At 37.5% G+C, this 26822-nt stretch overlaps 1 protein-coding gene across 5 annotated transcripts in view; it reads left to right on the top strand.

The window, feature by feature from the left end:
• TRPM3 (transient receptor potential cation channel subfamily M member 3) overlaps positions 1–25303 on the top strand; it is a 403209-nt gene extending 377906 nt beyond the window's left edge. For all 5 annotated transcript variants that reach the window (XM_048931275.1, XM_048931276.1, XM_048931274.1 and 2 more), the window contains 5 exons: positions 693–867; positions 9554–9704; positions 10268–10467; positions 10791–10923; positions 18141–25303. In XM_048931275.1, coding sequence (XP_048787232.1) covers positions 693–867; positions 9554–9704; positions 10268–10467; positions 10791–10923; positions 18141–19590 — 2109 coding nt within the window. In that variant the 3' untranslated portion in view covers positions 19591–25303. The remainder of the gene's footprint in view (positions 1–692; positions 868–9553; positions 9705–10267; positions 10468–10790; positions 10924–18140) is intronic.
• The last annotated feature ends 1519 nt before the right edge of the window (positions 25304–26822 follow it).

Raw genomic sequence — 26822 nt, 5'->3', positions numbered from 1 at the left:
TGTTGGCACTAATTAAAGTTGTGTATATGCTAATGAGGTATTCAGCAATGCAGAAAAATAGTCTGAGTGTCTGTGTTCGATGCAATTTTTTTGGGTAATATGGCATTTGTCAGTCCCCATCACCAGGCTGGTTTCTCATCCAGCCTGTAGCTTTCCTTTCTCACTGGTTACCACTGTGGTGTCCCTTATGTTGCCATAACAGGCTGTTCTGCCACCCGTTACTCCTTATGTTAGATGCAGCTTCCTTCCTTTGCACCGAGACAATGAGTACCAGAAAATAAGATAATCTATTTCAGCCTTTTTGTTTTAGTACAGTTGTTAGTAGGCAGTTATAAACAATACATCGACTTGCAACCCTTACTTTGACCAGGCTATTGATGCCAGTGAACCTGTATTATTTATTGTTCAGGCAACTGGTGTGACCAGATGGTAGCTCGTGTTTTCGAGTCTATTCATAACATTTAAATTGCTCGTAAAAGCAACAGTGGGCAAAACCAAGGACACAAGAATACCATTTTCCTTCTTTGAAAATGAAATGCTGTGTATAACACTGACAAGAAATTGTTTCTGAAAATTCTATTTTTAAGGTTTAAACCTTTTTTTTTTTTTCAGCACGTAATGGAAATATGAACAAATACATTCAACTCTTGTCCCTTCTCTTTCTTTCTCTCTTTTCCTCTCATGAAATTCAGATGATAGATATGATGTATTTTGTCATCATCATGTTGGTGGTTCTGATGAGCTTCGGTGTTGCAAGACAAGCCATTCTCTTCCCCAATGAGGAGCCGTCATGGAAGCTGGCAAAAAACATTTTTTACATGCCTTACTGGATGATCTATGGGGAAGTGTTTGCAGACCAGATAGACCGTAAGCAAGTTTATGATTCTCATACACCAAAGTCAGGTATCCAACTTTGATCAGATGATGTCCTACTAGATTATGTGTATGTGCTCAATAAATGGCTCAAGATAGAGGACCCTTTATCACAGAGAACTGTCACAAAATATTTTTACAGCTAATACTGGAGTGTCAATTATAGAACCTACTCCTGTCATCACTCTGCAATTATTTAACCAAAAATCTGTAATGCTAAATTATATTGCAAATAAATAACATTTTAAATGTTTCCTTTTGACCTGTTGGATAGTGGGGATACTCTCCCAGATATCTCTGATGAATTCTTTGGTATATTTGAGACATAGAATGTCTCTTCATTTCTTTTCATCCATTTGTTTGATTTTAGACCTAAACGCTTTTTACCTAACTTCATACTGAGCATCAAATCTAATGTACAAGATTAGATCTTCAGTTCCTGCACCTCACAAGAACTAATCCGCTGTTTTCTTTTCCCTCTTACCTACTCACTGCCACCACCCTAATGCTAAACTGAGTAATACAACTCTCTCTGGGGAGAGTAAATACATTATTTTTTACTTATTTACTGGAAGGCAAGAGCATGCTCACATCAATGCAAACAGAACAAAAGCCAATACTTCATGTGCTGTCTCCTCAGGATTCATTTGGCTGGTGATCAGTAAAAGGCCAGTTTTCTATCTAAAATAAACCTCCTGGTGCCACCCAGTGTGTTATGCCAAAGGAGAGGGGTGGTCATGAGAAATGAGGCAGCAGATGACAAATGGAACAAAGTGTCACAGTCTATCACTAACAAATACCGACATGTAACTGATGTTCATCATTTCTACCTAAATGTGTGTAAATCTCAGCAGCATTTAGAAGTATATCTTCCAGCAGCAAATGGCAGCCATTAAAACACTATTTAAGGTATTTTTCTCCTATGCACCGTACATTGTTTACTTAATTTATCTTCTGTTCAGTATTGACAAAGCTTGAATGAAAGCTTGGATGAAAGCTTGAAAAAAGGTTTTGATTTTTTCCAAACCGGTTAATGTAATAAACATACCTGTACCACCATGATTTACCCCAGATTACTCAGTTCAAGATGGACAGAGGTGTACATATCACATGTGATATTTCAGCAGTTCCGTAGTAATGTGTTTTTTATGGATAGTGCAGAACCACTACTGTGGATGCAGATGATGCCTCTTTTTTATGATCATTTCAACACTTTGTTCTCAGAGGCAGCAAGACATGCACAGAAGCATAAAAGTATCTAAAATCACACGGCTTCTCCCTGAGTTTAGTTTCTCACCTAATCCCTTCATTTTTATCCCTTTCCTTTTTTTTTTTTCTTTGCAAAAATTCATTTCATTCCAAAGACATAATAGTTGGGGGATTAAAACTTCAGCCTGTGCCAAAGGCATAAGATAGTAGTAAGGGTTTATCCCATGCACAAGCAGAATTCTGTCTGTCCCTCTACAAGCGGCCATTTATTGATGTTGTACTAAGTGACTACCATAGTGCAATAGACATGGCAACTGGCTGAATAAGCAGTTCTTGGTATTTTTTTAATGAAGTGCTGATTATAGTTTAGAACCCCAAAACCTAAGAAATTAAAGTGTCTTTGAATGAAGTGTGGTTTTTAAGTATAAAAAGAGGGTGGCAGGCTCCATACCCTTGCATGAGAATTTAGGGGTGGTCTTCTATGTTTTTCAGAAGCACAACATTTAAGCCTTGGGAAAATATGCAAGATAATTACTTCTGAGGCTTAGGGAAAGCAAAATTCCCAATGGTTTCAACCCCAGCTGTAAGTGTAGGTGTGCTGTTCTTATGTCTTTGTCAAGGAAACTAGGAGTTGCAGTGAAAGTGGTGATGCCAGAATGAAAAGCAGCACCTAGTTCCTCCTTCCTGAGAGACAGATGATGCAGGGAATTAGAATCTGCCACTCTTTCAGCAAAATTATGTGCAATATGTCATGTCTATCTGAGGCTTGATTGTCTCAAGAAATTATACCACTGGAATAGACTGGGAGCAAGAGCAAATGCTAGTGATGTTAGTTACTCAATCAAAACTACCTGATTGGCACACAAAAAGTATTATTAGGATGGTTACATTTTTTTCACTGTTTGGAAATTTATTGTTATCAGTTTTCCAAGTTGTTCTAAGCTAAATCAGCCACCGTGTTCACATTAGAGTACTACAGAGTTTGTACTTTCTCAAGGAAGATAAAAATTGTTATGCTGCATCTAAACTACACTTGAATGTATAGTTTGAAGCAGATTATTACCGTTCTTGCTGCTATAGCAAGAAAATCTAAAAAGATTTTTGTTTGTGATATTCTCTATATTTTTGTGCTTAATATTGAAACACTATTTGCAAGTCTGGGATTCAGCAAAAATGCTAATCTTGGAAGTGCCGTATACTTTTAAACCAAGGTCCTGGAGATTTTTCTAGTCTTTCTGAGAAACGTACCAAAAAAAAAAAACCAAAAAACAAACAAAAACAAACAAACAAACAAACAAAAAAACAGTATGTTTTTGTAAATTTCTGACTTTGTTTTCTTTTCTTTCACATTCTGTTGTTTTGTGAAGCATTAAGGCTGACCAGATGCAATGTCTCAGTACATTTCATCAGCTGAAAGCCTGTCCATTCACTATGTCTGGTCTGATCTTTATCTGAATGCACTACATTGCTAAAACATTAACTGAATTTCTCTCTAAAATAATGCATTTCTTGTACAAATACACATTTTACCCATTCTGTCTGTATACATTTCATATTTAAAATGCATATGTTAATTGGAGTGTCATTAGTGTCACGTCTTGTCAGCATGCAATCCCACCTTCAACTCAAAAGTGAGGACAGAATTACATCCTCACTTTTGGGAACAGGAGTGTGCTATTCAGTGGTATGGTTTATTATCAATGGTGTAAACAAGACAATATTCCTACAAATTCCTGACTGTCAACCAGACATATGAAAAAATAATAAGTTTAGAACTCAACTTATTTTGTAGGCAAATTCAACAACAAAAAAGTGGAACCATTGTCAAAGTAGTTTCCTCTCAGACTGAAAGTTCATCACAGCCGCATTAGCTCAGGATTGGAGAGTGGTGAATCAGAGAGTGAATCAGGAACTGATTATGGCCTCTGGATTTGTGGGATTGTGTCACTTTTAGGCTGTGTTTCTTAATAATGCACACCACTGTGCTGCCCCATGGGATCCAGATGATTTTGTGAACATCTGTGCAGGAGAAAATCAATATATGCTGTAAAATCTCACCCTTGGTTTCCTCACTTAGACATTTTGCTATCAATAGTAACCAAAAACTTCTGGAAATTGTTGACACATGCAGAGGACTCTGTTTTCACTTTGTCAAGCTCTCTGCCCATGCAGAATAATAGAATTACATAGAAATACTGAAGAGGAAAAGATTATTCCGGGGAATGAGTTTGCTTGGTAGAAAATGTAGATAGATGACAGAAATGGCGCAATGGAAAATGGGGGTCACCTGGAGAAAATCAGAGTAGACAATACATTTTCCTGTATTCAGAAGATGTAACAACTAAGCGTGCTGTTAGCCCGCATGGATTTGGGTTAGATTTTTCTCTCTTGGGGTGCTTGAGTTCTTCTTCAGATGTGCCTGTTGTCTCACATGTCAGATTTGCATCTGGATTTTCTTTCCAGTTGACAGCATTTCAAGTGCCATCTGGAATCTGAGGATCAATCTGACTTGTGTTTGTCCCATGTGCCTCATTGAAAAATCCCATATATTTGAGGAGAAAATGGGGCTTCCCTTTCTTCCTTGCTTATGTTGGAGCAGTGCCAAGTAACCAGAATGCCATTGTTTTAGTGAAATATGAAAGACAGGTTATTATGCATAGGTTTCAACTGTTCTTGATCTTAAGAGGAAAATATAATTAATAAGAAAGATTTTTATTTACATTCCTTATATTTCATAGCCTCCTAGAATTTATTTCAGTTCTCAAAGGTTTCTTAGCATAAATGAGAAATTTATACTAAATTCTACACCATCTTAAAGATTTTATCCTTTGTTTCTCTCTACAGGAGATTTGTGTAAGAGTTGTCACTTACATGGATCATTCTGGAATTAGAAGTATCAGAGCAGCTTTGCACAAGCAGAATAAATCATGCCTTTTTTTTTTTCATCTGTGTTGCAACTCTGAAGCACAGGCAGTATTTTTAGCTTTGTTATACAAAGGCAGAGGATAATATTTTGTTCAGCCTACACACAGTTTTGAGAGTCTCTCTGGCCTGAGCTGCAGCAGTCTTCCCCTTCTTAGCACTCCTCTGAGATTCCATTTATTTGGATGTTTTGATACAGGGAGGAGGAGGGAGAAAGCACTAGAGAGAACAAGAAGAGTAAAGAGGTTTACTATACATAATAATCAAAATACCATGCGATTGTTTTTTGTGTCATTACAATGTGGCTGAAAGCAAGAAGCAATTATTAAGGTCACAGTGCCATAGTTAAAGTAACTTTCTTGAAATAATGAGACACTTTACTGTTCCCTGGATGCTGACAAAGAGAGTAATTATATGAAATTCAGAGCTCCTAGAGTTCAGAGTTCTGCCAGTGAAGAACAGGAGAAGCTTGGGCAGCTCACTTAGCCTTTTTTCAGTATTTACTGACTTGGCAAGCTAGTAAGTGAAATCATGACAGGTTTTGGTACTGTTTTATTTTGAATAAATATATAAAATGCTTTCATTTCCTTTGGGTTCATGCGTATCAAAATTGGAAGGAAATGAAAGCACACTTAGAATGCCCAGACTTATTAAAAAGAAAATAATAGCAATAATTAAAAAAAAAGGTGGGAGTTAATTTGTTATTTCCACTTACTGGTTTCCATATTTTTAAGAATAGTGATCACATTAGCCCACTCAGAAGTTTCCATGATTTCAAGTGAAATTCTACTGTGAAAGTGGCATCCATTTTTACATGAAAAGTTTCCATCAAAGGTAAAAAGTTATTTGGTAAAAGAACTGTTCAGCTACATATTTTCCTCTCTCCATTATTTACCACTACCACCTCAGAAAGCTGCAGCTGGGGAAGGAGTCATGCCACAAAAATTTGCAAGTGTTGTTGCTCAAGCCCTCCACCCAACACTCAGTAAAAGTGATCAGTGCCCATGTGGTGAAAGTGATTACACCAGGGAAATAAATCCTTCCCAAGCTTTGCTATTTCTGTAGTCTGAAGCACATAGATATATGGGCCGCTGTTTTTCGCTTTGCACCAATTTGCTGGCCAGGAAAGAGGAAGGGTTAGGTATGTAGCAGGAAGGGCCCACACAGGAAACTGTAAAGAGGAGCCAGGAAGGAAAAATAAGCATAGGGGCAGACTGTGAAACGGGAAACAAAAGATACAAAAATTATGTAAAACCACAGATGTCAGGGTGCAGTGAAAGCTGAGTGAATCTAATACATGGAATTTAAATTAAAATTCCAACCAGTTATCATTTTTTAAAGCCTGCCATCAGAGCATAATGGCCTACCTACATCCAGTGTCCTTTATGTGTCAGCGTGCCTGGAGTTTTCAGTTACCTGGACCATGCATGTAGTTATACCAGCTGAGTTTCTTTTAATAAAGCTTTTTACCAGAGTTAAGTGTTCTACATATTTTTGCTAGAGCGAGTCTGTAATGTAAAAAGATAGAAATATATTTCCATACATGTTAAAACTGTTCTTTGAAAAGGTTTGTCATCACAGTATGTTACTGCACCTACTATAAACAATTCTGCATTTCTCAAAATAAAATTAAAATCATCAAGCAGAAATCTAATTTCTTAAATGTAAATAAGCATCTTCATTATCAAAAAAGAATATAATTGCTACTCTTTGCCACCTGCCACTTCTTCCCCTAACAAAGAGAGAAACTTCTGTTTCTTGTTTTCTGGGAATATTTTTAACAGTTTCTTTAATGGTGGGAAAACTGTCCTTTAGAACTAATGTTGTAATTTAAAGATGGAATAAGATGCTCATTTCAGTCATATGCATTAGAACACGAGCTTCAGCATTTTGGACACACAACATGCAGCTAAGATTTGAAGACTGAGTGTTGGCTCAGATCTCCAAGAAGTAAAGCACAAGATTAGTATTTGCTATTATAACTTTCTCCAACAGAACTGATAGAGAGAAAAAATTTACAAACACACAGCATTGCTGATCAGTGTACAGAAAAGATGATGGAGGCTTCTCTGCGTAGAGAGTCTGTTGTGGCCATCACTGTGTGATATATACTAACAGGAATACATTAGTGGCATTTTAAATACTCCAGTGTAGGCCAATAAATTTGGATAAATCATTTCTGTCTTAATAGCTGTCGAGAGAGAGTTTTATAGATGAAAATATTTTTTGTTGTTATTTAAATAGAAATTTGGAATAATAAAATATATCTAGACACTAGATTGAGGTTTTTTATATCTTTGATCTAAAATTTAAAATATGTTTTTCAGAATTTTCTCTCATCATTACAAAAGACATTATTTGTTCTCTGATTTAGCAGACAAAAAGACAACAGGTTTCATCAGCTTCTAAAGTGATTGCTGCATTCCTGATAAAATCATGACAGGTTTTGGTACTGTATTACTGTATCATGTTGGCCTTTGTAGCTCTGAATCAGCATGTGAGTTAATGTTTCCACATAAACAGAAATGCCTCACTGAAGTGCCAATACCGTGTTGATTGTCCCAGTTTCTGTTGGATGAAGACTGAATGAACCTAGCCCAAGAAATCTAGCAGTATTTTGTATGTCTAAATGAATCAACAGAATTACAGGGGTTGGAAGAGACCTCTAGAGATCATCATGTCCAACCCCTTGCTAAAGCAGGTTCTCTAAAGAAGGTGGCACAGGAAAACATCCAGGTGGGTTTTGAACATCTGCAGAGGAGACCCCACAGCCTCTCTGGGCAGCCTGTTTCAGGGCTCTGTCACCCTCATAGTAAAGAAGTTCTTCTTCATATTTGTGTGGAACTTCCTATGTCCTGTTGCTGAGCAGCACTGAAAAGAGCCTGGCTCCATCCATGCGACATCCACAATTTAGATATGTATAAGCATTGATAAGATCCCCTCTCAGTCTTCTTTTCTCCAGGACAACAGATGCATGTTACTCAGATTTTCCTCATAAAAGATGCTTCAGGCACCTCATCATCTTTGTAGCCCCCCTCAGGACTCTCTAGAAGTTCCCTGTCTAGAAGCCACTGGTTGGAGCAGAGCAGGAAGCACAAAATCAGTACAGAATTAAAAGACCTGCAATGTGATATTTTCTGAGAAATAATGAATTACATTCACGAGGCTCCAGTAATAAAACTTATTTCTGTAAGGAAGAAGCTCTAGAGATAATACTTGCAAAATACTTAGGTTTGCCATTTCTTTTTATGCAAGTAGAATACTGTAGGATATAGCTGATATTTGATGGAGCATGTACCCTTTGTCCCATATTGCTGTATTGGTAATAACACAACACCTGTACGTGTCGCCCAAAACCAAGCACCCATCTCTCAAATAATATATGACTGCCAGTACAGTACCCACAGTAGAATTCCATGCTCTTTAAATCAAGGTCAGGAGGACTGTTTTGATTAAAATATTTGATATTGGGTATCGTAGATGTTTTGACATGGTATGAGATTTCACAAAACATATAGCATTTGCAAGGTTTGTTGTCCATTAAGTCAGAGGGAAATGGACAAGGGGGAGGTAGCCACAGCACTGAGCAAATTCAACTAAGATGATTGTATATGTAAACTGCTTCTTTGATTTTTTGTCTTGAAGAGCTAATTAAAAAAGTACAAAGGACCACCAGGGCAGCGTGAAGCTAGGAGATGATAAACTGAACCCACACTTCCAAATGCAGCTGTGCAGATCTTGACAAGATCACAAAGGCAAACAAACAAAAAGAAGAAAAGCAGTTCATAATGTTTTCTTCCTCTTTGCTTCTGTTTGAAAACACTAATAAGGAGGTCTTTTTGGTTCCAAAACATCTGGGGAAGAAACAGGTGGCAACTCATCTGCTATATGTCCCTTTACCTGGTACAGTGAAGACTTTAAAATTTCCCCCACAGTTTCTAGGAGTGCAGTCAAATGTCTGTATTAGGAATGCAGTCAAAAGTCCTTATTTGCAAACAGCCACTATGAATACTTCCCAGAAAGGCTCTGAGCACTGCAGCTCACAGGAGTTATTTATTTTCATGTATTTCTTTATGCTATTTTTCAGATCTCTATTGAAAGAAAAATAAAAAATAACAAAAAGACTAAATTTTCATCATAAATTTTTTTTTTAAGTAGATTTTTAGCTAATGTAGCTTTTTGCAGGATTAAGTATTTTGATCATTTCGTTTGCACAGCCACAAATTACTTAAGATATTTTAGCTATATGAAACAGGCAGCCTACTCACAAAGATGGATGTCCTGAAATTTTGGAGTGGAATATCTTGATATTCATGGCAAATAACACACAGCATCAAAAACTTCAGCTTGTAAAATCTGTGATAAATTTGACAATCATGTGATCACCACCACCTATAGCAAGTTCAAATTTCTTGGGGGGGAGCATCAATGCCACTGTTTGGAAGATATTGCTTTGGCAGGCAGACCTTCATAAATATTTAAACATTTCTGTATAAAGTGAAAAAATAAGATTCATTCCTATTTTGCTCTTTTGTGTTTTCGTTCCCAGCTCCTTGTGGTCAAAATGAAACTAGAGAAGATGGCAAGATAATCCAGCTGCCTCCTTGCAAGACAGGAGCATGGATCGTTCCTGCCATCATGGCCTGTTACCTCTTGGTTGCAAACATCCTTTTGGTGAACCTCCTGATTGCTGTTTTCAAGTGAGTGACACATTCCAAGAGTGGATTTGGGGAAGGCAGGGGCATTATTTGTGGTGTCAGAAAGCAGCTGAACTTCTGACTTTAATGAGAGCCATTTTTCAGAGGATTTATGAGAGTGAGAAGGTATAAAGTAGTAGCTTGACTCCAGGGAATGAGGGAAATGCCAAGTTCTTCACATTGTCTCATTTCCAAAGACAGACACCTGATGAGAGCGAGAGCAGAACAGCCGAACACGTTAAGTTCAGTGACGACATCATTCACTCCCAATATAGAAAATGAGAATAAAAATATTTTCCTCTCATTTTGTTGTCATAAGGCTAACTGGTTGCACTGAGCAAGAATGAACAGTAGTAACATAATTCTGAAATGATTGATTGCCACTGTGCTTTACTGAAGAACAAACTTATTTAGCCCTTTTCTTTTGTTCTTCCTTTTTCTGCATGACAAGGAAACATTTGCCACTGCTAGTGAAATGCGTATAATTAGGGTACTGTCATTTCATTTTTGGCAAAGTACCCAAAAATGCTTCCATCTGATGTTATTTTCCTCTTCTTGCCTTCCAGCAATACGTTTTTTGAAGTCAAATCTATATCCAACCAAGTATGGAAGTTTCAAAGGTATCAGCTAATCATGACGTTTCATGAAAGGCCAGTTCTCCCACCACCTCTGATCATTTTCAGCCATATGACTATGATATTCCAGCACCTCTGCTGTAGATGGCGGAAACACGAAAGCGACCCGGATGAGAGAGACTACGGATTAAGTAAGCTGTCAACAATTTACAGACATTCCATTACCCTGCTCAGTATCTACTGTTTGCTGTGAATGAAGGCTAAACCCAGCATTTTGATAACCTTCTCAGCAGAGAACTATTGTCTGCTTGCTTAAGCTTTGCTGTCTCCAGAAGCATATATAATCTAAGCCACCAGTTTGATAATCAGCTGCATCTCTGTGCTGTCATACCAAAATACCAGTTACATTTGAAACCCACTTTTGAAAATTTAGTCCAGGATTCTTCAGTGAGAAAAGTGTCCTGAATTTCGCATTTGTGCTTTTCCAAATTCAATTCTTTTATTGTTTCCGCAGAACTCTTCATAACTGAGGATGAATTGAAAAAAGTCCATGATTTTGAAGAGCAGTGCATAGAAGAATATTTCAGAGAGAAGGATGACAGATTCAATTCTTCCAATGATGAAAGAATCCGTGTCACTTCAGAAAGGTGCATTTTGTTTGTTCTCTCATATGTTGATCTAGAAATACGTTTCCGTTGCCACTCTCACCCTTTTTTTTTTCTTTAAAAGGGAAACATTTGAGGTAGTTTTTAATAAATCTGAACTAAAAAGTAGAATGATACAAGGTGGGGAAATTTTCTCTCTTTTTTCTCTTCTTCACTAAAGAAATGTTCCTCAAAGTTTTGAAGACTTTAACTCATTCAACCAGCTGTAATTGTACACAAATAGAATAGTGTGACAAGTGCAAGTTCTTCCATTTCTGTTTATAAAGCAGAATTTCAGGACACAGGTGGTCAGGTGTCTTAGGACACAGGTGGTCACAGTGGAAGGGTAAATGAGTATTCCTCAATGAAAACTAGATAGTCACTGAGATACTGACCTGCTACTCCCTTAGATAGTGAAGGAGCCTTGTTTCAGGCTAGTCTTGCTAGGTTAATTGGTTACTTTAAGAGAAACAGGTATCTTGCCATTAATTCCAAAGGAACTAGACATTTTACCTACACGAGTAAAACATGGAGATGACTAATAAAAACATGAGTTTAGTGAAAGCTGCCTGTCTTCAACCATCCTAAAATGCAGGAATCTGTTAATCTCCTATGGTGTTTACATCCTTTTGTCATATAGCAGCTAAGCAACAGAGCTAAATTTTGAAGACAGATTTTGTTGTTTGATGCATGGCATTGCTGCCAATAAATATTCTAGGGTAATACTCTGTCAGATATTCATAAAACTTGAGAACAACTGAATACTCTGTACTCTGAATACTCTGCTTCATCCTGAATGCATCTAAATGTGATCAGGAAAGTAGTCTTTGTAATTGAATACATAGGTGTAACACTCTTCTGCTTACCTGTAATCTTCTAGCATGCAGCTTTGCCTGAAATATGTTTAATATATGTTTAATATGAAATATATTTATATATAAATATTTGTATAATAGCAAACATAATCACCCAGGTTGAAGAAGAATGAATTCTGCTGGAATCAGAATATAATCACCTGCATTCCTGAAAATAGCACTCTCAAGACTCAGATTTTAGGGAAAGGTATTAGAGAGGAAGCGTGGTAAAGCATGGAATAGCTTTCTTAAAAGGAATGTCTAAGTAATCCAACAGTATTCTGTCTGGAAGACACAAATCAGAAATGAATTGATAGAGGTCTATGCAGCTCTGAGTGCAAGGAGAGGGTGAGCAGAAATCAACTGATTTCTGTACAAGAACAAGAAACAGGAGAGCAAGAGATTAATCTAGCAGGACACAGTTCAAAATAAATGAGAACAGGTGATTATTTTATGAAGTAAATGACAGAACAGAGTGAAAATGATGGGATCTAAAAGAAGATGATTATGTCAGTTAAAAGTCTTCATTGATTAAAACATAGACTAGACAAACCTCTGTAAGAGAAATGATGTAAGGACTACAGAGATCTAAGCTGAAAATGGCTGGAGACTGAAGAATGTAAAGGAAAAAAATTACATATGCTTCAGAGAAAGACAGTGAGCTACATTTATCTGTGGTTTGAGGTCCTTGTGTTCCGATAGAAATGAGAACTTACCTGAACATGGTAAATGCATATTCAGATCTCTGCTCAGTCATAACTTTACTTTTGGTGACCAAGGAAATACGAGGTATGTTTGAAGCCTCTGTAAATAAGTAGTAACCTGGGACCTTCTCTACGTTAGGCAAGTGCTCTTAGTACTGAAAAACAAACGTATAATAGTCTGTCCTTGCACTTTGTTTTGGCCCTATTTTATTACAGTATGGGAGCACTTCCCTTTACTTTAAATGGAATGACTTAAAGTACCTCATTTCAGAGGAGAATTCATGATTATGAGTCCTAAATGAAAACGAGCATGTAAGACTCAAAGAGAAATAATTCATTAAAAAGTGTCCTAAATAACATGCATTTGGCCTGCAATTATGGTTGGGCTTGTATCCCTTAAAGTATTTTGAATCTGAAAAAAGAAACTTACTTTTTCCAACTTACTGAACATTCAAATATTTAAAATACAGCCTCATAGTTTCTGCATAGATATGTATTTGTACAATTAACATGATGTGAAGAAGACAAAAAAAAAAGAGACAAAATGTGCAGTCTGCGGTTTCTGTTTCAACATCCTGTCTTCAGCCTGTATTATTAGACCAAACACAGTACCTACATTACAGTCATGAGATCATCAGCTTGGTTAGCTAGCCAATTAACTCAATTTTACACAGTGCAAAATTGAACCAGAGTACCCTGAGAAGTTGTGTGTATTTTTCTGCAATTCCTTTTTTAGGAAGCTGAGGGTGCTGTTAGGCTGGAGGTGAAATAGGAACTGGGACAAGGCCTGAGTTACGTATCTGTACCCAGACTGCTCACAGCCTTCCTCCTCTTCCAGGCATCTGTGATCCACTTAGCTCCCAGGAATGTTTTCAACATTTCCTTGAGCAGCTTCTACCTGCAGCTGGATCTACCAGCATACCCTGCAGGCTACCTGAAGGAGGGCAGCTTCACGCCATGGGTGCAAAGCCAGTAAGCCTGGAAGAAGGATTAGGGAGCTTGTACTGGAAGGGAAAAAGGAGACAGGAATAGTCTTGCCTTGAAGATCGGCCTAGATAGGTTCAGAGACAAGGAGGAGCTCAGGAAAATGAAAGAACAATGAAAATGAAAGATAGTTTTTTCTTGCTGTAGTGGACTGGATATAAATAAGCAATTTCGGCTGCAGTCTCTGTGGTTGTGGTGAGTCAGGATCACAGAACCTTGCCACCTAAAACATGCAACTGTTTATATTCTCACCTTGGAATAGTCCACCATGAAATCCTGTGGGATCAGCATTCAGCAAGTGCCTTGCCATTCTTACTGCAAAGACACCACAGAAGTATTCAGAGCTGTGGCCACCACACAGAATCCCTCTTTTACCTGACTTTTTCACATTCCAAGATCAAAATATGAAACCACTGTTGATGTTTGTCCTTCCTTGGTAGCCACAACCTTACATGGACACATGGAAGTAGCTCTGTATTAACAAGACACATCAGTGGAAGTGATTGATTATGACGAAATATAAGAACCAGTAGCAAACTTTAAGGTGATGCCTTCAACTATTTGTCAGAAAGGCAAATCTGAGAGAATCTTTTGGAGAACAGAGAGAAAAGCAAAGTTGGACTAATTCACTTTGATGCTACAAAAGAATCACATAGAAAACTAATTACTGTGATGCTTTCAGTGCCACTTTCTGACCAGCGCAGAGACAAGATAATATGTAATATGATCAAAAAGACCACACTGTGTTTCTTAATTTGACATAAAGCCCCAGAAACAATCACTTTGGTAGGCATTTTTCCCTTATGGCCAAGACTTGACCCCTTGTTGACTCCAAAGGGAGCAAATTCTCATCCTAAGGGTATTCAAACATCACATAAACTGGTTGAAGTAGACATTATGGTGTTATCATGGGCACTGTATAGTATTCAGTACTATAGCTTCTTAACACTTTATAGTCCTCAGTGCAATTACACTAACGGCATCCATGAATGAAGACATTGCTGTTACCCTGGTTTCAGATGCAGCAAACTGAAGTGCACAAAAACAGATCAGAACTGATAAAAAGATCAATACTGCACCTAGATCAGATCATAAATGCAAAGGAGGGCTAGGAAAGATCTGTGAATTTCACTATGTCTCTCTGCAGTCACAGTTTGGAGATCTTAGGCTCCAGATGGGAAAGCAGCCAAGACAATTTGATAACCTTAATCTACTGAAACCATCATGCCAGGGAAAAGTGGCTTGCCACTTAAACAAGCAATGCCTTGACAAAAAAACATCAGGGCAAGTGTCATTATTCTGTTCAAAGCTTGAGAACTGCTTTCAGAAGGAGAAAAACATTCTACAATCACCTATTAAGGCCCACTTTAAGGGGCTTTCAATGTCTGCAGTCTTTACAGCAGTTGAAAAGGATTCTGAAGACATAAAGGATACCTGAAAAATGGACGTAGGTCTACAAAGGTACTTGCAAACCTAATTCTAGCATTCAGTTAATGGTCTACTTCAGCTAAAAGGTCTACTTCTGAAAAGAACACCTTGCTCCCACTAAATCACTGCTTCAATTAAATTCTAAATGAATAGTTGAAGGAAGGTAAAAAATTATGTAACCAAAGTGAGTGCCAGCAACAGCCATCATCTCCCAAATCATGCTTAAAAGGTTGGTCGCATAAGATGTAACATCTTTGTGAGTTTGTGTTTTTCCCAGTTACTGAATATTGTGTTCAGCTAATTTGTTTGGTTTTCTATTAGAAACTTATGAGCTTCAAAAAAACACAATGGATATGCAATTAGATGTAGCCTTCTGTTTTTTTGTTCTCGTGCCCATCTGCTAGGATAGCTTGGCAACCTCTGATACATTGGATAGATCTTGCTGTAAGGAAGAGCACAGGTGCAGTAGTGGCATCATACTTGGATACTGCAAGATTTGCTGAAAGGCTTCTGTATCTCCAATACACACAGAAAAAAAAAAAAATCTAAAGAAAAACTTGAACATTCGTATTTTGAAATAGTCTTTTAATTCAAAACTGTTCCTAAAGGAAATTTAGCTTTGACTGTCTATTCGCTGTCAAATACAGAACAATAAAACATTTCACTTATTAAAGCATTTTAAGGTCCAGATTATGGCTGTGCTCCTCCAGATCTTCTTATGCCCTTAGTGTTTGGATGATGTGATTATACCATATTTCTAGTAGGATTATTCCCAGAGCATGTTTCTGCTCAATGTGTTGAATGACTGCAGAACTGAGCATTAAATTAACACAAAAATATCCTTGATTAAAAGCATGCATATTTGTTAGAAAGATCTGGGAATGAACATATGTCAAACATATAACAAAAATTGACTATAGTCAGCTAATAGCTTTGGATTTGAGGGACATTACCATCACTTGAGTTTCTTTTCATGAATAAAAATTGCACAGCTAGGTGTCATCCCAATAAATACGTGTAGGAATCTCTCAGCTATCAATGAACATATGTCGTTACCCTTTGTTTCTGTATCCTTTACCTCACTAAATTACTATATACATTTCCTTCTACTATTGACGTGATCAAATCTGTGATTGGTTCCACAGCAAACAGCAGACCACATATCCCAGAAACCTATCTTTAGCTTGTCCAGAAATATTACTGGCCTTGCCCTGTGTTCAAAAAAATACTGTTCTTTAGTCCACGAGGTTACTCAGATTGTTTAGTATGTCTGGCAGCCCTAAAACTGTCAAGTTATATCTGTCATCATCATCAAGAAGTTATTATGAAAACGGAATGTGTGGTCAGGCACTCAATCATTAGCTGATAAATATTTCGGGAGTATATTTTTCATAAAAGAGCAGTTTAGATAACTAATAACATGAGGGAGAGTTCAACCATTTCTAATACAAAGTGTTCTCTTACTATAGAATTATATCCTGCGCTTGTAATAACATTAACATGTTTTATTGGAGGAAGTTGATAGAAGAGGTAAACAAGAGTTTGAATAATAGTAAGCTGAGTAAAAAGAGATTATTTGAAACTGTATGCTTATTTCTTAGCAGAGGTCTTAGCTTACTTGATCATTCATCCATTTAAGTCTGATGACAGTAATGCTGTTTCTCATTCACAGAAGGCTTCAAACCTATACATTTGATTTGCCATGCTTTTGTTTTCAAAATTTATGGTTTTCGACACAATAAGCCCATATTTCATGCAAATATGTGCCTTCCTTAGAGAGCAGTTCCAGTCTCCATTCCTCTCTTTTGCAGGTGGGTGGCTACTCCCCAGCACCACAGGGCAGACAGACTTCAATGTTTCACTGGCTAACATTTGGTGACATACAAGGCATTAATGCTGCCCAATACACATTTGCGGCCTAAAATCTGATTTCTTTTTGCACTGGTGTTGCCACTTTCAGGTCATTTGTCCGGTCATAAATTCATCTACCAATAGTAAAGAAAACCTGGCTTTGACTGACAAGGTGTATATTAAAATTACTTATAAATTACACAAACAAATAGAGAATGAGAGAGTTTGGAAGAATATGGAAATCCTGTCATTTGTCAATTCTGTATTCATTTTTCAGTCTAAAGGAACAGGGAAAAAACGAAAGTGCAAATCTAAAGTGAGACATGTACGTAGTAGATGTCATAGACATAGACATCATAGACATAGTAGAAAACTATATTAATATGCCACTTTTAATGCTCTTTGTCAAATAATAGAAGTCCCTGATCTACTCCATAAACTACTACCAGAGAAAATTATTGTGTGAATAAATTTCATATGTGCTAAAGGCAATCTTCTTGTTTGAAATAGGAGAAGTTCATACAAATTCAGCAGAGAAGTTTTAGAGACAAGCAAACAGAAATGATTGGAAGCCACTGGCATGCATTAGTGCATAGTTCACAATTTAAAACATTTTAAAATGATTGTAGAACAGTTATACTGAAGTTTAAATTAGGATCACACATTCAATTAGGTATTAGTACTTTAGCTTTTTATTTATATATTTTGATAGGAAGATAGCAAATAACTTCATAATCCATCATTTCAATCCCTGAATTACTAATACAGACTACATGAAGTACAAACATAGGAATAGAATAATCTTGGTGTGTGTATCCAATTGTACATCTGTATTTCTTTTAATTGTTGCTCACCTCCTCCATGTTACCTCCATTCTTGTCCATCTACATGTTACTTACATTCTGTACAGTAGCTGATCAACTTGCATGTATCTAAGCTAAAAACGAATCAAAGAATAAGGAAACTCTTTGGTCCACACAGCAGTTGCTGATACAGTCTGGGGGGTACATGGAAAGTGAAGTGATGTGTTGTCCATCTTCCATGACTTAATTTAATCTAGGAGTTAGCCACAATAGTTCTGCCTGTAGCAAAACTGAGAGTAATATCATGTAGCATCTGCTGTCAGTTCTGGGAACAGCCTCATTAGAAGCAGAAGCAGTATTAGAAAATCACAGTAACATTTCCCTAATAGCCCCAGTCTGTGCTGGGATAGAAGAGCTTCCTGAGCAAGTAGTACTGTTTATTTGCTAAACTTCTTTACCAGAGTTTGGTGCACATGAGGAGGTGTAGGTGGGTTTTGAATTTTACCTCATGTTTATTTTCACTTATTTCAAAGACTTATTGGCTGAATATCACTGCTTTGTAGAAATTAACCTATTTCATTTTTCTCCTTTTTAAGGGTGGAGAATATGGCCATGCGACTGGAAGAAGTAAATGAGCGCGAACACTGCATGAAGGCCTCTCTGCAGACCGTTGACATCAGACTTGCTCAGCTGGAAGATATGATAGGAAGAATGGTGACAGCATTAGAAAAACTGACTGGCATAGAGAGAGGAGAGACAACCAAGATACGATCCAGGACTTCATCTGACTGTACCGATGCAGCCTATATTGTAAGGCAGAGTAGCTTCAATAGTCAAGAAGGAAATGCTTACAAGCTGCAAGAGAGCATAGATCCGACAGGGGAAGAGTCCATGTCCCCAACCTCTCCTACAATTACACCTCGCATGCGAAGCCACTCTTTCTATGCAACGAATATGAAGGACAAGTGTGGGTTGGAAAAGTTTGAAAGCATTTTCAAGGAAAGATCTCCAAGCTTGCACCGAGCTAGCAGTTCCCACTCAATAGCGAAAGAAGGAAAGATTCCCTTAGCCCCTACCAGCACTTTGTCAATTGCCCCAGACTCCAGAAGGCCTTCATCTTGTATAGATATCTACGTTTCTGCAATGGATGAGATGCATTCTGATACAGAGCCTCTTGATAGTTCCATAAATATTCTTGGTACTGGAGATGTAGCTCTGCAGGCACACATAGCCTCTTCCATTTTAGCCAACAGTGCATATATTGGCAGTACACCTGGTGAAAAAATTTCTGGCAGGAGTCTTGATTATGAGGAAACATCCGGTATAGAGACAAGAGCATTTTCTTCAGACTACTCGCAAATCACAGACTGCCAAATCCCCTGGGATTCAGACCCTCCCTTGTACCACACTTTAGAGCGATCTAAGAGCAGTCGTTATCTGGCTACAACTCCATTTATTCTGGAGGAAACACCAATTGTGAAATCTCACAGTTTTATGTTCTCTCCATCTCGAAGTTACTTCAGCAGCCTTGGTGTACCAGTCAAAACAGCAGAATACACAAGTATTACAGACTGCATAGACACAAGGTGTGTGAGTGCTCCTCAGACCATTGCAGAGAGGGCAAGTTTCCCTGGAAGTCTCGGCATCAAGGTGGAAGACTTGGGATGCTGCCACCCAGAGAGAGAAGCAGAATTAAGCCACCCAAGCTCTGATCATGAGGATACTGAGGCCAGGGACAAGAAGGGGCTTCCCCTATCTCCTCAAGACAGCAGTGCCACAAGAACTCTGACCAACAGCATCCCGCTTCCAAAAATAGAGCGGGCTAACAGCTACTCTGCAGAAGAGTCCAACATGCTGTATGCACAGCACACACGGAAGAGCTACTCAATCAGTGATAAACTTGACAGACAGCGAAATGCAACAAGCTTGCGAAACCCCTTCCAGAGGAGTAAGTCCTCAAGGCCAGAGAGCAGAGGGGACAACCTGTCCATGAGGAGACTATCAAGAACAGGAGCATTCCGCAGCTTTGAAAGCAAGCACAGCTAGGCCTAGACAAATCTTGCAGGCAGTCAAAAGGTCATCTGCTCTTCAATCCATTTTCCTTAGCAAAATTACCATGCTTCATATTGACATTCCACGTCAACTCCAGTTTGGCATTAGCCACCGGTCAAGGGAGCACACTGTCAGTCTCAGCATCAACTGCTGAGTTACTGCATCTTGACCCAGTTGATATTTGCACTTAAGGAAAAAGGGAGGGATGAAAAATTTACAGAGACTTTGGTAAACAATAGGAAAAAAAAGACCCCTAGGAAGTTATAAGTAATAAGTGAGTTCAGAAATCTGCCTTCTAATAGAAAGCATCCTAAAATCTATTATCCACAAGTTCTTAGGACACAGAAATTAATCTGCAAAAAGAGATGTACAGATTAGATGTCCTAAATTTCAATCATAACTTCTTTTTCATCTGTTTCACCATTGTGATGACTGGTGAAAAGCATTTGTTATTTCTCTGGGAACTGGTGGCAAACAAAACTAAAGTATCCCAAACACCTTGCAACCCTACACATGTGTAAATGAAGAAAGATGAACAAGATAACAACCATAACATTTGCTTGTCTCTTTTTGTATCAAATTCCAGTGCCACAAAAAAACAGTATGTATTTTCAAAAGCAGAAAGGGAACAGAAATGCCTTTTGTACTGCATCATCAGCGGAGGAAGAATTCACGTTGAAGTATCAGGTGATTTCCTGATGAAATGGGCATTCTAAAGCCTAGCACAGCTGAGCAAGCTCAGGATGAATGTAATTAAGCGGAATAGTATATATTTATTTTTTTATTACATTTGTCATCAATATTTTGCCTCACTAAATCAAAGGGTGTGATAGAACAATAAGAGCAGGATGATCAGAGCAAAGAGCAGTAATATTGTCACTGCTCTGTTTAATTAACTGTACAAGCCGGGGAGGCTTACCCACAGGGTTGCCACCAGGCTCTTCTTGCTGTTCCATTTGAGCTGCCAATTTTTTACATCATTCTCTCACCTGAAAGTATGCCTTTTTTCTTTTTTTGTTTTTTTGTTTTTGTTTTTGTTTTTTGTTTTTTTCTTTTTTTTTTTTCATGAAGACATGTATTTGTATTTGGACATTCCAAACTATATAAGATTTACAAGATCTATCTGGTCTTAATCCAGATTAACAAATTTAGACTGAAGTTGCCTAAAGGAAAACTTTATTGGCAGAATACTGGAAAACACTGAAAAGTATATGTGCTTTTAAGGTAAGTTAAAAAATTCAAAGTGAAAGTGGAGCTGTCTGTTAGTAGCAAAGCCATCAGATGCAAGTGTACTTCTACCATTCAGCATCATATTACAGAAAATACATTTTAGTAGAATAAAGTACACCTGATCCATAGCATACCTATGGTGTTTGGTTTGAAGGCAATAGAAACTCCACTGATCCTACCTAATTTCCAAAGGTCCACAGTACAAACTATCTTCAGAAGTGTTATGGGAAGATATCTGAGTGGGCAGAGGCGAAAGGGTACACAGGATGTAGAAGAATACTAGAAAATGATAAACGGCAACTGGACCAAAATTTCACATCCTTTGTGAAGGGACAACTTTTAAGTTTGAAAAGAGTTGAAGCTAATGCTAATGACATTAAAATATCTCTACAGTGACCAAAACCTGTATAGAATCAAGTCCTTTTTGTTATTAAATCAAAGCACGTGCAAGTAGGGTACATGTTTCCCATTTATTTAAATGGGAATTATCTTTCAAATCTCTGAGGCAGCTTGGAAAACACAGGCTGACATTTTCTCACTAGGATCTCACCCTGGGAGATCCTAAGGACCACGTGAGAGTTAAGTCTGAAAGGCAACAACAAATCCAGACATGAAACTAATCATCCAGCTCAAGACAAGAGGCAAAGAAGATGAAAATCTTTACATACTGAGTCACTACATTGGAAAGCTTGTGAAATAAAGAAATGCAACATGGAAATGCTAAGCACAATGTGTTTCGTACTTCCTGCACCAGTATATTTCTTTCTTTATTCTGCTTGACCAAGCTTTCAATGAGCTAGACTCCACCAAGACACCATGTTTATGCAATTGCCTTGCAGTCCATGTGCAGCATTATGACCACATGGCAACACCAAGAAAGGTCAGAAACCTTTCTGTGCATTATGAAGCATGCTTGTGACAGGCTGATTGTTGAACAATAGCAAAAAGCCCAGAGACAAAGGAACTGTGTTTAACAATCTGCTTCAAATGTGCCAACTTTTGTTAGCAGCCTTTCACTAAGGCTTCTCCAAATCTATTTGTCCTTGACGAGTATAGGGGGATCTTTTCGCTCTGTTTTCTTTGTTACTTTTACAAATATCTTCTAAAACAATTTGTGGACTCTCCCACCTCTACCATACAATTGGCCTACTCTAGAGGAGCTTCAAATTATTTAGAAATTTGTCAGTAGTAATTAGTGAATTAGTCCAAAGGATAGGGATCTCCTCTGGGGTAGATTTCATTGCTTAGTTGTCAGTGTAAAGGAATTTGCCAAACACAGAAGCTGTATAAATATTTAAGATACAGCACTTTATTGATCTGGAGCACACATTCCAGGTAAAAAGGAAACAGGACACTTTATTTACCTCTTAAAATTTGCCATTATATATAAAATGTAAATTCAAATGTTAAAAGTGTGATTGCAAGATGTCAGAAGACTACTTTTCCTGAATGTTTCCCATTTATTCTATGATGTGGTGTCTATAGAGTATAATATGATGGATGTTAGGTTATTTCATCTTCACCTGCTTTTGACATATTGCATCAAACTGCTTCTTTCTCAGTTTGGTGGTCAAACACCCATTCCTTGCAGTGGGACCAGATTTCCCACTTCCAATGTTACTATGACCATTTAGTGAGAGTAAAAGTCTTATCATCCGTTATGCCATGTACCTATAGCATGTGCCATATGACATATTCTGTATCAGAGGCTAGCGCTTACGAAATATTTATCTACACATATATACATATCTCCCATGTATAAACCAGTATAGTTGTGACATGTGATAATGTTAGTGAACGTTACAGGACAATTTTATTATCACGTTATAAGGTCTTGTTTGTAAATCTGTAACATTCAATAAACTAGCACATGTTGCATCAAGCATTAAGTTCCACTTTCCAATTATTAGCATTCATATGGAATATGCATTTCTGGTCACAGTGTGTAAGTTTGGTGTGTTTCACACGTTTTTCTGTATAGCTCCACGTAAGTGTCTGTATGAGCTGCTGTATAAACCTCTAATGAGCCACTGTGGGCTGTGACAGGTGAGTTGTGGTAGCGTGAAAGATGAACTGGCATGTTATGCAAAAGAGTATAAGATAAATGAACTTTAAAATATTTTGAAACTCAACTGAATTTAGCTGTTTGTTTACATATGCTGGCCAACTGAGGAAGCAGTGTACAGTATTTTATAAATATTTTCCTATAGTAATCTGTTCTGTTGTTTCCAGTTTAAGTGATGCTATTCTACAGTTGGGGTATACACTTGTCCTAGGTATTGGATAATAGCACATTATTCTTTCACAGTAACTTTGTGGTATGACTGGAATAGTTTCTCTTCCTACAGTCTTTTTTTGTGTCGATGAAAATGCATGCATTGTTCCATGAGTTTCTTTGGACTGCTATGAAACTTAGCATTTTGCTATTGCCTGCCTGTAAAGATGAATCCAGTTAGGAATGAATCCAAGCTTTTGGATGTTTACATTATTTCCATTATGTTTGATCTTTAGCAAAGAAAGTGATTTTTTTATTATTTTTAAATGACAATTGTATTTTATGAAATTGAAATATTCAATGTAAAATGCGAACCTACAGCAGTCCTCAGACATTTGGCTCTCTCTTTTTTGGAAGAGATAAGGTGCTACATAATTGTTCTTAGCACAAGTGCCAGTTAATAAATGGCAGTGTGGGGATAATTTAAAAATATAACGGACACCCAAAATATCTATTCATGCACATAAGGAAAGCCCGCTGGGTTCCAGCTATAGATTGCTTTTTTTCATTTTCCATTTATAGATTTTTGGTATTAAAAAAAAAAAAAAAAAAGATTTGTACTTTTGTGGAATGGATAACCTTTTGTCAGGGGATAAATATCTTAGTTAGGTATATTTTTTGTAAGAGAAGAAAATGATTTGTTTCTTAGAAACTGTCAGCACGTGGAAAATGTAACTAAAAAATAACTGCTCAAAAACAGTGCTGGTAGCAGCACACAGCCTTAGTCCAATGACTGCAGTCGGAGCAAATGAGTATCTCTGTCCTGAGAGCAGAAGTTGTCAAAGGTATGAGCTTGGAGTGAGCCAGTGAAACAAAATTATCTGTTAACTCGTGCAAATTTTAAGAACAAGCATAAATGTCTTGCTAAATTGCTCAGGCTATGTACTTAAGAGGATTTGATAATCACCAGAAGGGAAGATGCAAGCTTGTTGTTCCTGGATTTCCCTAGGAACACTTAGGTATTCGTGAGTCTCTCCCCTGCTTAAAATAATAGTATATTTGCATGTTTGCACAAACAGGCACACACACACAGACACAAAAAAAAAGAGAGAGAAAAAATAAAAGAAAAAAAAGGCCACGTTTTCAGTGCTCTTAAAAGATACTGTGTTGAGATCACTTACTCCAAAAGAAATAGGAAAGCTTCCCAGTATAATTTTTCCCTTGCCTACTTCAAACAACAGTATCATCAGAACTGGGCAAAAGTAAAGCACTGGGGCATCTGCTTATCTAATTAAACCCTTTGTTCCTCTAGATGCTGTTCACTGGCCTTGCCACACTTTTGTGTAAAGGCACAAGTGTTGAATGACTGTGGGGGGACCAACTTTCTGCACCTTGGTGAGAGTTGTGCAGCTGTGTAACTAATCACAGCATACTGACAACTGTTATGGTCTTATCACTGATGGTGAAAATCTGCAGAAAAATAAAAACACTGATTTCAAAGGAGTTACTCTGACTTTTGTCAGAGAATGGATTAATTCTGCTTTTCTATCGCATTATTACTTTGAGTCATGACACAGCTTGTCCTAAATCACCATCAAGTGGGCAGTCTCGTGACTGAGCCAGACTGGTTGTGAAAGTCTCTGACCTTTTGATTTTTGCTGTATGCTTTCAGATCCGTCACAGAGCCACAGAGTACTTATTTCTAAGAAATTATTAGGAAAAAAAAAATGTTTGATTATGAAATTGCTGCTGTTTCTGCTGCAGGGAAGTGATAACTCTTGTTTATTTTAGTATTTGGTAGGGAGGGAGAGGGAACAGAAGTGGGAATTGGCTGTGAAAAACAATTTTATGCCTTCACAAGAGTAAATTGTATTAAAGTTATATTCTTCCACCACTGCAGTTGTTGTACATGAGGAGAGTCTATATGCTGCTACTGCTGTCTGGAACAGTGTTTGCAACATACTATACTAATAGCTATTTAATCATTTATTATTTGGGTTATCATTTGTAAGTGTATAACAATCATTTATAAAGGGAGAAAAATGATTAAAACATCATTTTAAACAAATTCCTACTAATACGAAGCTTTTCAAGTATGATTTGTCTAAATGTATATCACTAGGGAAAATGGTACTTTCCAAAGGTCTACTGGATTCACAATGCACTTTTAGACTGTGTTTAGATATGTAATAAAAAGCAGAAGTTGGCAATTACTGCAGTAGAACTTTCTGAGATTTCTGTAACGATTGTTTTGCAATAAAAAAAAAGGATGTAGTTCAAAACATTTCTACTTATTGGTGCATTTATTCATAGTAATTTACTTTCACAGCAGTAAAATAATGGCATGATGGGAGCTGCTTTTCTCAAAGATCTCTCACTGCTCGAGTTCTAACTGCAGCTTTTTAAAAATAAGGTTAGCTGTCTTCAACACAGGCATTTTGAATTATTTCTGTGCCTGACACGGGGTGTTATTCAGGCATTCCTTCTCCCGGTCCATATCAGACCCAGTTTTAATGCAGACATTTTAATGCGTTTGTTGGAAAGACAGATAGTTTCTATTATTTACCATTACCACTTCAGCAAGTTGAAAGACATAAACACTGATTGCAGATTTGCCCTAAGCAGCTTCCACACAGAATTGAAGACACATGCTCATGCATGGCACTATACCCAGAGGGGTGGTGTTGTAGCTGGAGACTGATCATTGAAAACAAAGGCTGCCACATACACCACTTGTAGCTGTGACCTCCTCCATACAGGTATTTCACCTTCCTTAAGAAAGGAGTCATTGCCTCGCTCTACGCTGCTCAGGAGAGGTGTTCTTTATTTCAGGTTTCTCAGAAGGAAATAATACATTTTGTAATCAGATTTTCTCTAATCCATTCTCAGGGATTGCCATTCAGCAGACTAAGGGAGCTTTGAAAGCCTTAATGCACATACTTTAAAAAAAAAAAATAAAAATCTGTGCCTCATGGTTTCTTTCCAGGTACTGGTATTTATACCTGTGACATTGTTCACAGGAACAAACCACCCAGAGCCAGCAAATTAATACCTGCTGGAAAACAACGTCACCAGTCCTAACTTTCATGCCTATGAGTTGCTCTCTTGTAGTCTGTAGGGCAGTGGTGTGGTCTCTGCTACTCTCATTACAAGCAGTGGCAAAGATCTTATTTTGATTATTTTGAAGTTGTCCATTTCGATCACCTCTGACTCTTTATCCTCATGACTGAATTCAGCAAGGACTTACAGTACAGAAATACTTCTACATCCTCACTCTTTTTGCATGTCAAGAATTCCACCCTGACTGTATTTCCAGAAAAACCATGAAAACATTATAAAATCCCAAAAAAGTCATGATCTTGAAATTTTGCAAGAACTGATTGCAGCATAAATATTTGTGAAATTCTAGGAACGAAAAATGACAAGCAGTATCTAAAAGAAGGTTATTGCAGTATGTTTATGCAAAATAACAATAGCATCCCATGAGCACTTACAGACATCCCACTGCAGAGGACAGAAGCAACTGCTGTAGAAAGCTATGGGTGAATTAAGAATAGCTTTGCAAGGAACAGCCTTTGTTAGTGTGGATTTCAAAACAAGAAGTTTGACAGCTACAGAGACAGCCAACGAGACTGATATGTTCTAGCACCTTCCAAAACTTAATTGTTTAGCTACACCTTTCCTTACTTAAATACATACCAAATGTCACATGCGCTCCACTGAAGCAGCCTGTGAAAGCATAGAATTATCCTTATAAAACATTCTACTGTTTTGGGTTCAC

Source organism: Lagopus muta, chromosome Z (genome assembly GCF_023343835.1).
Source record: "Lagopus muta isolate bLagMut1 chromosome Z, bLagMut1 primary, whole genome shotgun sequence".
NCBI classification, from domain to species: Eukaryota; Metazoa; Chordata; class Aves; order Galliformes; family Phasianidae; genus Lagopus; species Lagopus muta.
The sequence above is the reverse complement of the archived record's forward strand: the minus strand, read 5'-3'. Positions and strand labels throughout refer to the sequence as shown.